The sequence below is a fragment of the Triticum urartu genome, chromosome 6A, assembly GCF_056163025.1.
Source record: "Triticum urartu cultivar PI428250 chromosome 6A, HENAU_Tu73, whole genome shotgun sequence".
NCBI lineage: Eukaryota > Viridiplantae > Streptophyta > Magnoliopsida > Poales > Poaceae > Triticum > Triticum urartu.
Window position 1 is genome coordinate 138444073 of NC_141878.1, and position 12178 is coordinate 138456250.

A 12178-nucleotide genomic window follows, 5' to 3' on the forward strand; every position below is an offset into this window, starting at 1 on the left:
TGGGCTCCTTCTCATCTTAAGCCGCCAGTGGCATGACCCGGCCCCTCCTGGGCGGGTCATACCCAGTATTTATATCCCCAACATTAGGCCCCAGGTTGATTTGAACTTGTTCACATCAATCTTCAGTGCCTAACTTAGCAAAATCTTCCATCATCAACCTTTATGATCTTGCTATAACCCGCCATGACGTCAGCTCACAGAATTGTGTTAACCCGCCATGACGTCAGCTTGCATTAACTTTGCACGAGGCCCAGAACATCTCAGCACATCTTTATCTATAATAGACCTCCCGAAAATCGAGGCATCTGCGCAGCCACATAATCATTTTTTGACCTCCTCGATTCTCGCGCATGCCTTTTATCCATCCCCCTATAAATAGGGACATGGGTCCTTTTCATTTTTTCCCTTGCCTCCTCGTCTTTGTCTTCTTCCTCGCAACGCCCATGCGTGCTCGAGCTCCGTCGCCGCCGTCCTTCGTCAACTGCCTCAACTCCGACCGCTGCATCAACCTGAACGGACCAGAGCATGGCGGCACCTCTTTGCTGTTTATCAGCACCTCCAGGTACTTGTCTTAACTTATATCAGATCTGCGTTTAGGGTTCTATGTTCATCGAAGTTCTTCGTTGTTCCTCCACTTCCTCTCTTAGATTGCATAACCAGATCTGAACTTGGCATCCAAGTTGTGCGGCAACCGTTTTAGCATTCATTTTCAATAGCAGAAGATATCCCTTCCATAGTAGATCTCATCTGAGCACACGAGCTCTGCTGCTGCCGCCACCTTAGGTTTAGAATTTGTTTTATTTTCTGAATTGCTGTAGATCCAAAATTATAGCACCAGTCTATGGAATCTGTTTGTCATCACTTAGCAAATCCTCACTCATAGATCTGAAATATAGCAATTGTTCGGGCGGCTTAACTGATAAATCGTAACCCGCCATGTACCATTAGTCCCCTTTTAAGCTGCCAATATATATGTTCACAATCCATATGACCCGACACTGTGTTCCGGCTTAATCATGTCAATCTTTGCAACACTTTTCTTTTTAATCATCGGCCGGCTTAATAGCACAATCTTAAACCGGCAATGTTTTCCTTTGTAGTAAAATTGTCTAAAGCCAAGACTGTCACCTCCTGCAACTGGGTAGTTTCCCGGGTCACCGAGGAAACATTGAATGAGTTCGTCCAAACAGGCATCTTAGCCAAAAAAGATGTCATCCATTTGAGGGTCACAGGCACAGAAACCCCTCCCGAGCCCAAGGAAGGTGAAGTAATTGTCTTTACAGATCATCTGCTCCAGGTTTTACCCCTCCCGGCTCAAAATTCTTTCGCGATGTGCTGCACTTTTTCAAGTTCCATCCTCAAGATATTGGGCCCAATTTTGTTTCAAACATCTGCAACTTTCAAGTGTTCTACGAGGTGTACCTTCAACAGGAGCCCATTGTAGAACTATTCAGGGAGTTTTACTACTTAAACTGATAGACTAAATTCACAAATGGGCCCAGCCTAGAGTTAGGTGGCATTTTGATTCAGAGGCAGAAAGAAGCCACCTTCCCAGCCGCCAGATTGCCCAGTCATCCTAAGGACTGGAACCAAACTTGGTTTTACTGCCAAGACACTTCTCCAGAAGGTGAAAATCCTCTGCCGGGTTATCATGAAAATCGGCTTAGCAACATGCACCCTCTTCTAGAACGGATTAGCACAGGAGAACGAGCCAAATACATGCCCACCTTTTCAAAGATCAGAGCCTTAATGGCTAATGGTTTGACTGGAATCGACCTAGTCCGATGCTAGATTGCCTGGAGAATTTTGCCCTTAAGCCACCGCTCTAGTTTAATGTGTGAATATACTGCTAATGTCAAAGGTCCTCAGTGCCACTGTCAAATAGAGTTGACTAATGAAGATGTCAATAATATGACCAAGACTCTGCTGAATGAGAGCTTGGGAGATTGCAACCAGACCGGTTTAAATCCTTTCTGCACCCTTAATCAACCTCCAGTTGTAAGTATCTGAAACAATCTCCGGCTCATTCAGTTATTCATTTGAAACTGCCTTCTTACAGTCACTTTATCTTTCGCAGGCCGACTCTCCTTTCTGGAATAGGAAGTTGCAAGATAAGCCCTCTGTCGGGGATATACCCCGCGGTATGACCTGGCCGAAGATATGACCCGGCTGGGACTTGGTGTTTCATTGGTGACCCGGCAGATTATAAGCCGGTAGATGGTAAGCTGGCAGACAGTTATAAGCCAGCAGATGGTAAGCCGACAGACAGTTATAAGCCGGCAGATGGTAAGCCGGCAGACAATTATAACCCGGTAGACAGAATCGCCCGGGGTTAATAAGCCCGAGACATTAAGAATCCCAAGACGTTAAGAAACCCATGGTGAGACATCAGAATAGGTTAAGTCCCAATCCGAGTTGGACTCTATATGTAACCCGCCCCTTCAACTTATATAAGGGGGGCAGGGCACCCTAAGGGGAGAAGAAATAATCTCTAAGGCTAGACACAATTAGGAGAGCCGGTTTATGCGGCGTCTCCCTCACGAGCATAATGAGACCTAGCCACAAATAGCATGTAGGGCTATTACCGGATGATGTTTCCCGGGGCTCGAAGCTGTCTAAATCCTTGTCTTGTATGTTGATCCACCTCGTGTCTCTCATCCCAATCAACCCCTCTCAAGCTACCACATATATGCGTTGGCCTCATGACTAAGTCCTCATACTAGGACATCTGACGTGACAATTCCACGACAGTTGGCGTCCACCATGGGGCCTGCGTATGGTGGTGTTGTTCTTGGAGGGATCTTAACTAGCGTTTTGAGAAGTTCGCAAGTTTTAGGATGAGGAAAAGTCGGTTTTGGAAGGAGCTACTCCAGCTTTGATCAAGAATAGAAATTTTTTATTAATAGAGTTCATCCGGTCGACTAGTAAGATTATCAGAGAAGATCCCTAATGTTTTGTTTTTGTTCAGTGTCGGTTCACCAAAATCCGATGGGTGCAATTCATCAACAGGCACAAGGCCAGGTTGTTCCAAGCCACCACCGTGGGTTGCCTCTGCTGATTGGCTTTTACCATGAATCGCCTCCACCGTGAGCCGCCGGCACCTTGTCGACTCTTCATGAGAAGGGTCCGCCGCCGCCGACAGCTGCCTCACGGGCGCGCTCCTCGTGTTTCACTTTAAACCGCCACATCTCGAGCGGGCCGGCCTCCGCTTCGCCGGGTCGACTCCATGGACCCCGCGCTTTGTTTTTTGCCGCCTCTACCACAGACTCGAGCGCCGCCTCTGGATAACCACGCCTTCGCCCTCGAGTCCGCCTTGGTGCGACGAGTCGCCGCACCCACTCCGAGTCGCCCAAGGACTTTGCTTCGGGCTCGGACTCAAGCCGTGAGTCGCCGTCATCTTCGTCCCTGAGCCGCCTCCGCGTGACCCGGCCGTGGCCGCCCTCGTAGTGAGCTGCCGCGGATTAAACCGCCGCCTCGGCTGGGTCAGCTCCGGCGCACCGGCCTCGAGTCGCCTCGCCACCCCCTCGCACTGACTTCGTTGGGATCTGCAGCAGAGGCCTCGCTGACGCACCTCTACTGACGTTCCACCACAACCGGCCGTTTCTGCTCGAAATCGTTCTGAGCCGCCCGGCCTCGAGGCGCCTCTGTTCCACCTCCGTGCCTTATCAGCCTCTGTCGTGAGCCGCACCTCGCCGCTGTGGGCTCGCCGGCGTGGCCGCTGCCGCTCTCCTCCGCGGCCTCCACAAGTGCCGCATAGGAGAGCCGCTCCTACTTCAAGTCTGTGAGCCACCTCGACCTCGCAAAAAGCTGCCACTGCCGCCCTTGTTGCTGATCCGCAGCCAGCTCGCCACCCGCGCCGAGTCGCCATGACCCACCGCGGACCCTCTCCTCCATTGCAAGTCGTCTCCGACTCCGAATCACCTCGGTTTCTATTGCCGAACCACCAAAACCACGTGCCGCTTGTGCCGAGAGCCGCCTTTGCTTAGCCAACTCTCCCAGATGCTATGGCATTTCTGTCCGACCTGAAATACGGGCTGTTCATTAGAGACTGAACGAAAACAAGACATCTTGGAGAAGCATTGCGTCCGTCTTGACGAGGCAGTCAAATCTATCAGCATACAACATGCAACGCTGGCTATTTTCCCCGATGCTACTACTAATCAAGACAGCATGTTAACTTCAGCTGAGGTCAGATGACTTATACATGAAGCTTACGCGTGCATGCGTTCTATCCGCTATAGATCATGGACAAGAGAAAGAAGATGAGCAATCAGCAGCAACCGCGTTCTACCTCTGTCAAAATCGCCACTGTGCTCGGCCGCCTCCGGTTGAACTCCTGCAGCACTCGCCGCTTGCTCTGAAGCAAGCAAGCCCTGCCGCAATGGATCGACCCGCCCGGCCGAGTCCTCCGCCTCTGAGCGCCTCCTCCGGCGTGCCTCGCTGGAGAGCCTCGACCGCGGTCTCTCACCTCTGCCGCGTTCTGGCGCGTTCGCTGTGAGCCGCCGTTGCCGCAGCATGTTCCGGCCGCCCGTGTCCACTGCTGAGCCGCCACTCGCCTCTGCTACTGCAGCCGTGGTCCTGACTCAGGGCCACTTCCAAGCCGCCCTGCAACTTCACCGGGTCCCCTCGACAAACCTCTCCGCTATGGCAGACACACTTCAGCGACCCACCGGAGCACCCTCGTTGTAGCTCTCGCGTAGAGCCGGCCTCGATCCGCCCAGCGGATTCGTTTCAACTTCTGAGGAGTTTGGTGATCCAAATGTTATATCATCTGCCCTTGGCCAATCCCATATTAAACATGAGTATATCAAGGAGTTGCTCCTCAGCACTAACGCGCCATAGATCTGCTTCAAGCTTGGTGTCTACCAACAGAAATACAGCAGTCACTGGTCAACCGATGTGCGTAATGGTTAGGCCCAGTTGTTCGGTTGATTCACGGCTGATCGCTTGATTCGCAGCTATATGCAGCAGTACCTCACGAGCACGGAGTGTTATATTCCCTGCAAATCCATAGCGTGAGGATATATATATAAGAGGAACACGACGACAGTGGGAGCTACTGCTTTATCAGACCTACGTCTAGGCGGTCATCTGACGTCTGACCAGCATTATCTAATGCCAGCGTACGTGTTCATTTGGCAAAATATACCATGTGCTATCCTTTTTATATATCTTATGAGCATATATTACATTGTTTAAGAACAATTACTCTGGTATGTGGTATTTTTTCGAAGGACCATTATTCATTACAAAGGTGTGGCAAAGGGGCATGCACCAATATTATTTTTGCACTAGTGCTCGTCTTTGCCATGCTGCTCGATGGATACATGCGCAAATCGCTGCCCTTGTTGCATCAACACACGAGATTGACTCGTCGTTTGCGCCGCGACCGACTCACCCGCGTCCGCGCCGCCTCGAATGCCGTGGCCATCTTTACTATCAACTATATGTCGGTTTATATCACGGTCAAATATGGATAATCTTAAGCCAACTCCTCGAGTCGTCTTAAGACTCGGGGGTTAGAATGACATGACTTAGCCAATTCATGAGCCCGGATCATTGGAGGGAAAATAACCCGGTCCCGGAGGCCACCGCTACATTGGTGAAAATTCAAAAGGTTGTCAAGACAATTTCCAGCTTAAATAGTGCGGAGTAATCTAAAAGTTCCGCCTCAAAGAAAAAGTTCCGTTTATGAGAAAAAAAATTGGTTCAAAATCTGGTTCAAGGAAATCTCTCTCCCACAATGTTTTGAGCTCTCACTATCCGGTTTGAGAATTCCTGCTCAAAAAGAATTAATCTCTCGCACGTTCGAGTTCTCAGGAAAAATTAAAGGTTGCCAAAGAGAACTTACTGCCATGATGCGCGGTTCAAACATGGGCATCCTGCCTTATGGGCTCATTTTATTATGGTCACTTGGGGCTTCCTGCTCATTGAGCATAGCTATGACTACCCTCTTGATGCGGCTTACACGCCTTGTTACAAATTATGTGGGGGTTTCTTACTCATTGAGCAACCCAAGTTCAAGGTTACCAAGGAGAACTTGTTGCACTGCACGGTTCAAACATAGGTATCCAGCCTTCGGGCTTATTATATGTCATATGAGAGCTTCCTGTTCAAACATACGTGTATTCACCAAAGAGAACATAGCCTCTTATTCGACTTGGAAGGCCAGGTGTATTCACCAAAATTTCCGGGTTATCCTATTCAAACATAGGTGTATTCACCAAAGAGGACATAACCTTTTTGGCTTGGAATGCCAGGTGTATTCATCAAAATTTTCGGGTTATCTTGCTTTGTAGAGTCTACCACTCCGCCCAGGTAATCCTGGAATGACCCGCCGAACTCTTGACAGTCAATCTTATAGACCCTGAACTTGTCAACGTTAAAATGGCAGTTTGTCATGTGAGGCCTGGCTTACAAGGTGTAAAAGGTTAACTCAGTGGCTTGGCGGCCCATGAAAGCACTTGAGATTTAGGCTTGGCGGCCTATGAAAGCCTTGTTTTTCTGATTTATTATTTCCTCAGAGCATTTTTTTTATTCATATCCTTGTTCCATATTAACATATGGTTTAAAACAATTCAGGCCATGTAGCCTTAATCTTTATGATTCATATTTGAGCATATTTGGGGTTTTGATAACCCGCCCTAGCTTTTGAAGTTAAGTCGCCAGGGCATATGTTGTTTAAACTCTGTGCAGGATTTGTAGAGTTATGACTTACATAAATGATTAAGTTCAAGCCCATCATAAAAAATTGAAGTTGGTGTTTCAAAAGGGTTATCAATTATTGATTTTCACAAAGGCTGTAAGCCACAGGGTTACAAAAATCCCGGATTACAATGGATTCGCATTAAGTTTCCATCGGCCAAGAGCCACTGAGTATTTGAACTCCGGATTTACTTGTCAACCGATAAGGTATTCAAATCTTTAATAGCCAAACTTGGCTGGATTTTTTATTATGGTTATCAATAACCAGTATTATGATTGAGGTTTTCAAAGTCGCTTCAGAGCAATGGCTATTATTTTATCAATGGATATGATTTATTATACAATGGAAGGAGTAGTCCTGAGTTGTTGCGGGCTTACGACCCGACACTTGGGGGCTACATTATTCAGATTGAGATTACATCAAATACGCAAGTCCCATGTCACTGCCAGCATGCACCATGGCACTTGGGGGCTAATGCAAAGTCATTTTTTACTTGCCTTATTGAAGACCCAACTCATCACATCGTAATGAGCCGGCCCTTGGGGCTACCAATTCCTCCTGTCAAAAATTCAAGGTACACAAGTTAATCCATTATATTGAAGGATCCACTGCTCAGTTGATAGAACACAAGGCTCTTAGCCTTGTGGTCGTGGGTTCAAGCCCTATGATGGAGGTTACATCATATGATGTTATTTTCAATGATCATATCTACAAAGTCCCTGCTCATTATTGCATAATGACCCGGCCCTTGGGGGCTACACTAGTTGAAGTTTTTTATGAGCATAAGGCAATTACAAGTCCCAGGTTGTTGCAAGCATGACAACCCGACACTTGGGGGCTACATATGTGGAATATTCAGTTTTAACTAGTGACTGAGATGAACAACCTGGATTTCTTCAAGGTTGCAACATTTATATTGAAGCAAGTCTTAAGTTGTTACTATGCTCCCTGCTTAAGACTTGGGGGCTACAAGTGATATGCATATAAGGGAGGTACATTTCTAAGCTTGATGTTAACAACAATTATGACCCGGTGCCATCAATATTTACAAACCGGCAATTTTGGCAATAGTAAACCGACAAGTTTTACATCTTCAAGCCGGCTGAAGATCAGATGAGTATTTCAAAGATTAATATTTTTGTTAAGCATTGGGAGTTGAATCAAATGAATTATTCTTCACAATATTTCTCTGTGAGAAACCAACATCAGTAAATTGAGTATGAAGCTAGCCTATTTACCCGGATTTTCTAGAAGAAGGAAATGACAATTGGAATTAAGGATGATCAGGTGCCGGCTTACGAGAATTTTTAACCCGGAGCACAACCTGTCAAATTTGTTCTTGTGTTTATTTTGCAGGATCAGTTTAACACGGATAAATCCAAATTAAACTAGGGGCTAATGTCAGGGATATACCCCGCGTATGACCCGGCCGGAGATATGACCCGGCTGGGACTTGGTGTTTCATTGGTGACCTGACAGATTATAAGCCGGCAGATGGTAAGCCGACAGACAGTTATAAGCCGGCAGATGGTAAGTTGGCAGACAGTTATAACCCAGCAGACAGTTATAACCCGGCAGACAGTTATGATGCAGCAAACAGAGTCGCCTGGGGTTAATAAGCCCGAGACATTAAGAAGCCCAAGACGTTAAGAAGCCCTTGGTGAGACGTCAGAATAGGTTAAGTCCCAATCCGAGTTGGACTCTATATGTAACCCGCCCCTTCAACTTATATAAGGGGGGTAGGGCACCCTATGGGGAGAAGAAGTAATCTCTAAGGCTAGACACAATTAGGAGAGCCGGTTTATGCAGCATCTCCCTCATGAGCATAATGAGACCTAGCCACAAACAGCATGTAGGGCTATTACTGGATGATGTTTCCCGGGGCCCGAAGCTGTCTAAATCCTTGTCTTGTGTGTTGATCCGCCTCATGTCTCTCATCCCGATCAACCCCTCTCAAGCTACCACATAGATGTTTTGGCCTCACGACTAAGTCCTCACACTAGGACATCTGCCATGACAATTCCACGACACCGTCCAAGAAGACCCGGATGAAGAATAAGGCTCGGAAAAAGCCTGCCAAGAAGAAGACCAACCCTTCTGAATCATTTAACTTGGATGATGATGAGTCGGAGGTAGAACTTGACTCCCTTGGCTTATTTTTGTACATCTTATTGACAATGATCACTATCAGGATGACGCGGAAGGCAGCCACGTAGATGGTGAAGAGGTAACTATCCTTTCCTCCGACTCAGAACTTCTGCCAAGACAGGAAGTTCGTCAAGCAAGTCGGAAAGTAAGGTTTTCTCATCCTTTAGCTTATTTGGATCCCAACTTTATTTTGAAGAAACAGCAACATGAAGCTTGTCGCATGACCTGGAACAATGGTGGCGGAATTCTCTCCTCCGGCTTACAAAACACACCAGCCCTGCGCAAGCGCCGGAAAGAGGTGCCTTAGATTTCAAACTTTTTTATCCAAAGGCGGGTCTTATTCGCCAACCACTTAATTCTTCCGACTCAAATTATCAAGGAACTTCCCATTCCTCTTCTAGCGATTCATCTGAGACCCAGCTGTCGGCTTTTAACTGCCCCTGGGTAATAATATTTGCCTTCGTTAGTTAATACTTGACTCCCTTGACATATACTAACCTCTTCAACTTTTCCTTGCAGTGGGATAGCAAAGCCTAGTAAAAATGCAAGAACAAATAAACCGGACAAAGACCTAAAAACTCAAGAATCGGAGAAGCAAGCACCAGTGTCTGAAGCCTCTGTGCAACACCCGAAGGAAATTGCTGATGACCCGCCACCAGAGAACCCTGGCGCCTCCCCTGACCATGTGAACATTGATCCTTTGAATGCTAAGCCGCCAAGCCCAATCAAGCCTTCTGATGAGAATATTGAAGATGTTTTGATTACCGGCACTGGCTTCCAAGAGCCAGGGAATCCCACTGTCCTGGCCAAACACTCTGCCAAGGAGGAGTTGATTGAGAAGCGCAAGATCAAGTTTGATATGGCCAACTACTCTCATCTGAGCATCAGTGAAGTACTCTCCGGCTACCTTAGCCAAGTGCACACTAGCCGTGATCTTGAGATTGATATGGTCAAACAAATGCACCAAAAATATGAGGTATAAACTTCTGCTTTGTCTGTTTAAGATATATTCCCATAGCCTCCAAGTCTTAGTCATAGGAAAAATTGTAGTGACTATGGCAAAGACTTCAACCATGATATTATAGCAATGACTTCAATCCATAGCCCCCATGATCCGATTTGTCTTGAAAAAATATGAGCCGGATCAGTTTTATATCTTGCAAATAAATTCTCACCTCATAACCATCACAGGCCGGGTTATCTTGGAAAAAAGGTGAACCGGTTTCGTCTGTTACTGCTTTATAAACGAACTTCTCCACCCATTAGCCCCCAAGTGCCAAGTGCTATTGCGTGCAAAGGGCTTGGGACTTTATCTGTGTTATATTGTGACATAGTTGCTAATAATTGTTCAACCTCTTGCTTACAGGAAGCCTCAACTCTATTTTAATCTCAATTGGCTGATTTAAAGACTCGACTTGAACTGCAAGGGGCTAAGACCCGGAAAGATGACTCCAAATTCAAATTTACCTTGGATGAGATAGAAAAACTTAAAACCGGGTTTGATGCAAAGAGAGCTGCCTGGGCTGAAGAAAAGACTGGTTTGGTGCAGCGAGCAGAATACGCTGAAGCCTCTTTGCAAGAGGTCACCACAGAACTTACCGGCTTAAAACGTCATATCACATAGATGACTGCCGCTATTTTTGGTAAGTAATACTTAGTTATTGTGAATAATTCCAATGCTCAACTTTGTAAGCCGCCTGATGACTTAACCGCGTATTTTGTTGAACAGGCTCTAGGAGTACCAATCTTGGCCAAGATATGCCGATCAAACTCAAGGCGGCTTATACGCTGGTGGAACAATTGTATACATGTGCTCAATGCACAATAGTCACCATCTCGCACACCAAGCAAGCACCATATCTTATCAGAGATGTGTTAAACAAACTTTCTGTCCTGCCCGCAAAAATTGAAGAAATTAAGCGGTCAGCTGCTAGAGCCAGTGCCATTACGGCCTTGAGCTGGGCAAAGGCATGGCAGGCAAATTAGACCCGGCCGAGATGGCCACTGGCTGCCCCAGTTTCAAAGAGGACGGGTCTTCGTTTGATCAGAAAGACTTTGCTGCTTGCGTAAAAGAGATGCGCCCACTGGCAAGTAAACTCGCTGAAGAAACTGATCTTTCAAGATATCAGGCATCTTATACAGCAGTCAATTCAAAGATGAAGACACAGGCTTATGATACTGTGGATCTTATCCCTCCAATCCGTAAGCATACTTTTGCACCTGAAATTCATCCGTCTGAACTTATCAATGATGAAGCTGAGTTCCAAGCCTTGATTGGCATCGATTGGTCATCACCTAACTTCTGGGCAATGGAGGAAGAAGAAGAACCGGCGCGGGATGACCCAGAAGTCTCAACCCGCCAAGGCCAAGACCACTAATCCAAGGGCCGGTTTGTCATCCACAGTTGTGGATGCTGTGCGTATCAAAAACACTTGATTCTTTTAGGCCGCTCGATGCCTTGTAATAGGCTAGCTTGAAAACAATGATCTGCCATGCCATCGTGCATGTTGATTTGCATAACACTTTTGAGCCACAGATCTAATGTTTGATGATCTGCCACTTATGCTTATAATGTCATCAATTATGCAAACCATGTTTATCATATTCCCTGCACACAAGCGGATAACAAGTGCCCTGGCGGTCTACCGCAGGGCGGGTCATAATGCCCCAAATAAAATCCACTGGTGACTGTATAGTTGAGGGAGTCCTGGATGAAGGGGTCCTCGGTCATCCGGCCTGTTATCCATGGGCCGAACTGATGGACTGTGAAGACATGAAGGCCGAAGACTGTACCCATGTCCGGATAGGACTCTTCTTGGCGTGGAAGGCAAGCTTGGTGATCAACTATGAAGATTCCTTCCTATGTAACCGACTCTATGTAACCCTAGATCCCTCTGGTGTCTATATAAACTGGAGGGCGTAGTCCGGATAGGATATATACTCATTACCATAGTCATAAAGACTAGACTTCTAGGGTTTAGCCATTATGATCTCGTGGTAGATCAACTCTTGTAACACTCATATTCATCAAGATCAATCAAGCAGGAAGTAGAGTATTACCTCCATAGAGAGGGCACGAACCTGGGTAAACATCGTGTCCCCCGTCTCCTGCCACCATCGACCTTAGAAGTACAATTCGGGACCCCCTACCCGAGATCCTCCGGTTTTGACACCGACATTGGTGCTTTCATTGAGAGTTCCACTGTGTCGTCGATGAAAGGTTCGATGGCCCCTTCGATCGTCCATAGTGATGCCGTCTAGGGAGAAACCTTCCTCCCTAGACAGATCTTCGTGTTCGGCGGCTTTGTACTGTGGGCCAACTCG

At 47.0% G+C, this 12178-nt stretch overlaps 1 protein-coding gene and 1 long non-coding RNA gene across 3 annotated transcripts; both read left to right on the forward strand.

The window, feature by feature from the left end:
- Positions 1-428: 428 nt before the first annotated feature.
- LOC147964481 (uncharacterized) lies at positions 429-4094 on the forward strand. The gene is made up of 3 exons (XR_015609362.1): positions 429-562; positions 1101-1998; positions 2078-4094. It is a non-coding gene; the product is annotated as an uncharacterized LOC147964481 (long non-coding RNA).
- A 55-nt stretch (positions 4095-4149) lies between these two features.
- On the forward strand, positions 4150-11923 carry LOC147964482 (uncharacterized). 2 transcript variants are annotated; one of them, XM_087527066.1, is made up of 7 exons: positions 4150-8838; positions 8898-8933; positions 9051-9152; positions 9234-9298; positions 9374-9830; positions 10221-10497; positions 10584-11923. In XM_087527066.1, exons 1-6 carry the CDS (start codon positions 8755-8757, stop codon positions 10239-10241), a joined length of 765 nt encoding a protein of 254 aa, XP_087383192.1. In that variant the 5' UTR covers positions 4150-8754; the 3' UTR covers positions 10242-10497; positions 10584-11923. The 2 variants fall into 2 exon arrangements, with proteins under 2 accessions (XP_087383192.1, XP_087383193.1); XM_087527067.1 differs by having other exon boundaries at positions 9057-9152.
- Positions 11924-12178: the final 255 nt, after the last annotated feature.

Bases quoted from the DNA above. Each gene is read 5' to 3' on its own strand.
- LOC147964482 (XM_087527066.1), top strand. From the start codon at position 8,755: ATGAAGAATAAGGCTCGGAAAAAGCCTGCCAAGAAGAAGACCAACCCT. The intron at 8,934-9,050 runs GTAACTATCCTT...TTTATTTTGAAG, and splicing joins GCCACGTAGATGGTGAAGAG to AAACAGCAACATGAAGCTTG. The intron at 9,153-9,233 runs GTGCCTTAGATT...CAAATTATCAAG, and splicing joins TGCGCAAGCGCCGGAAAGAG to GAACTTCCCATTCCTCTTCT.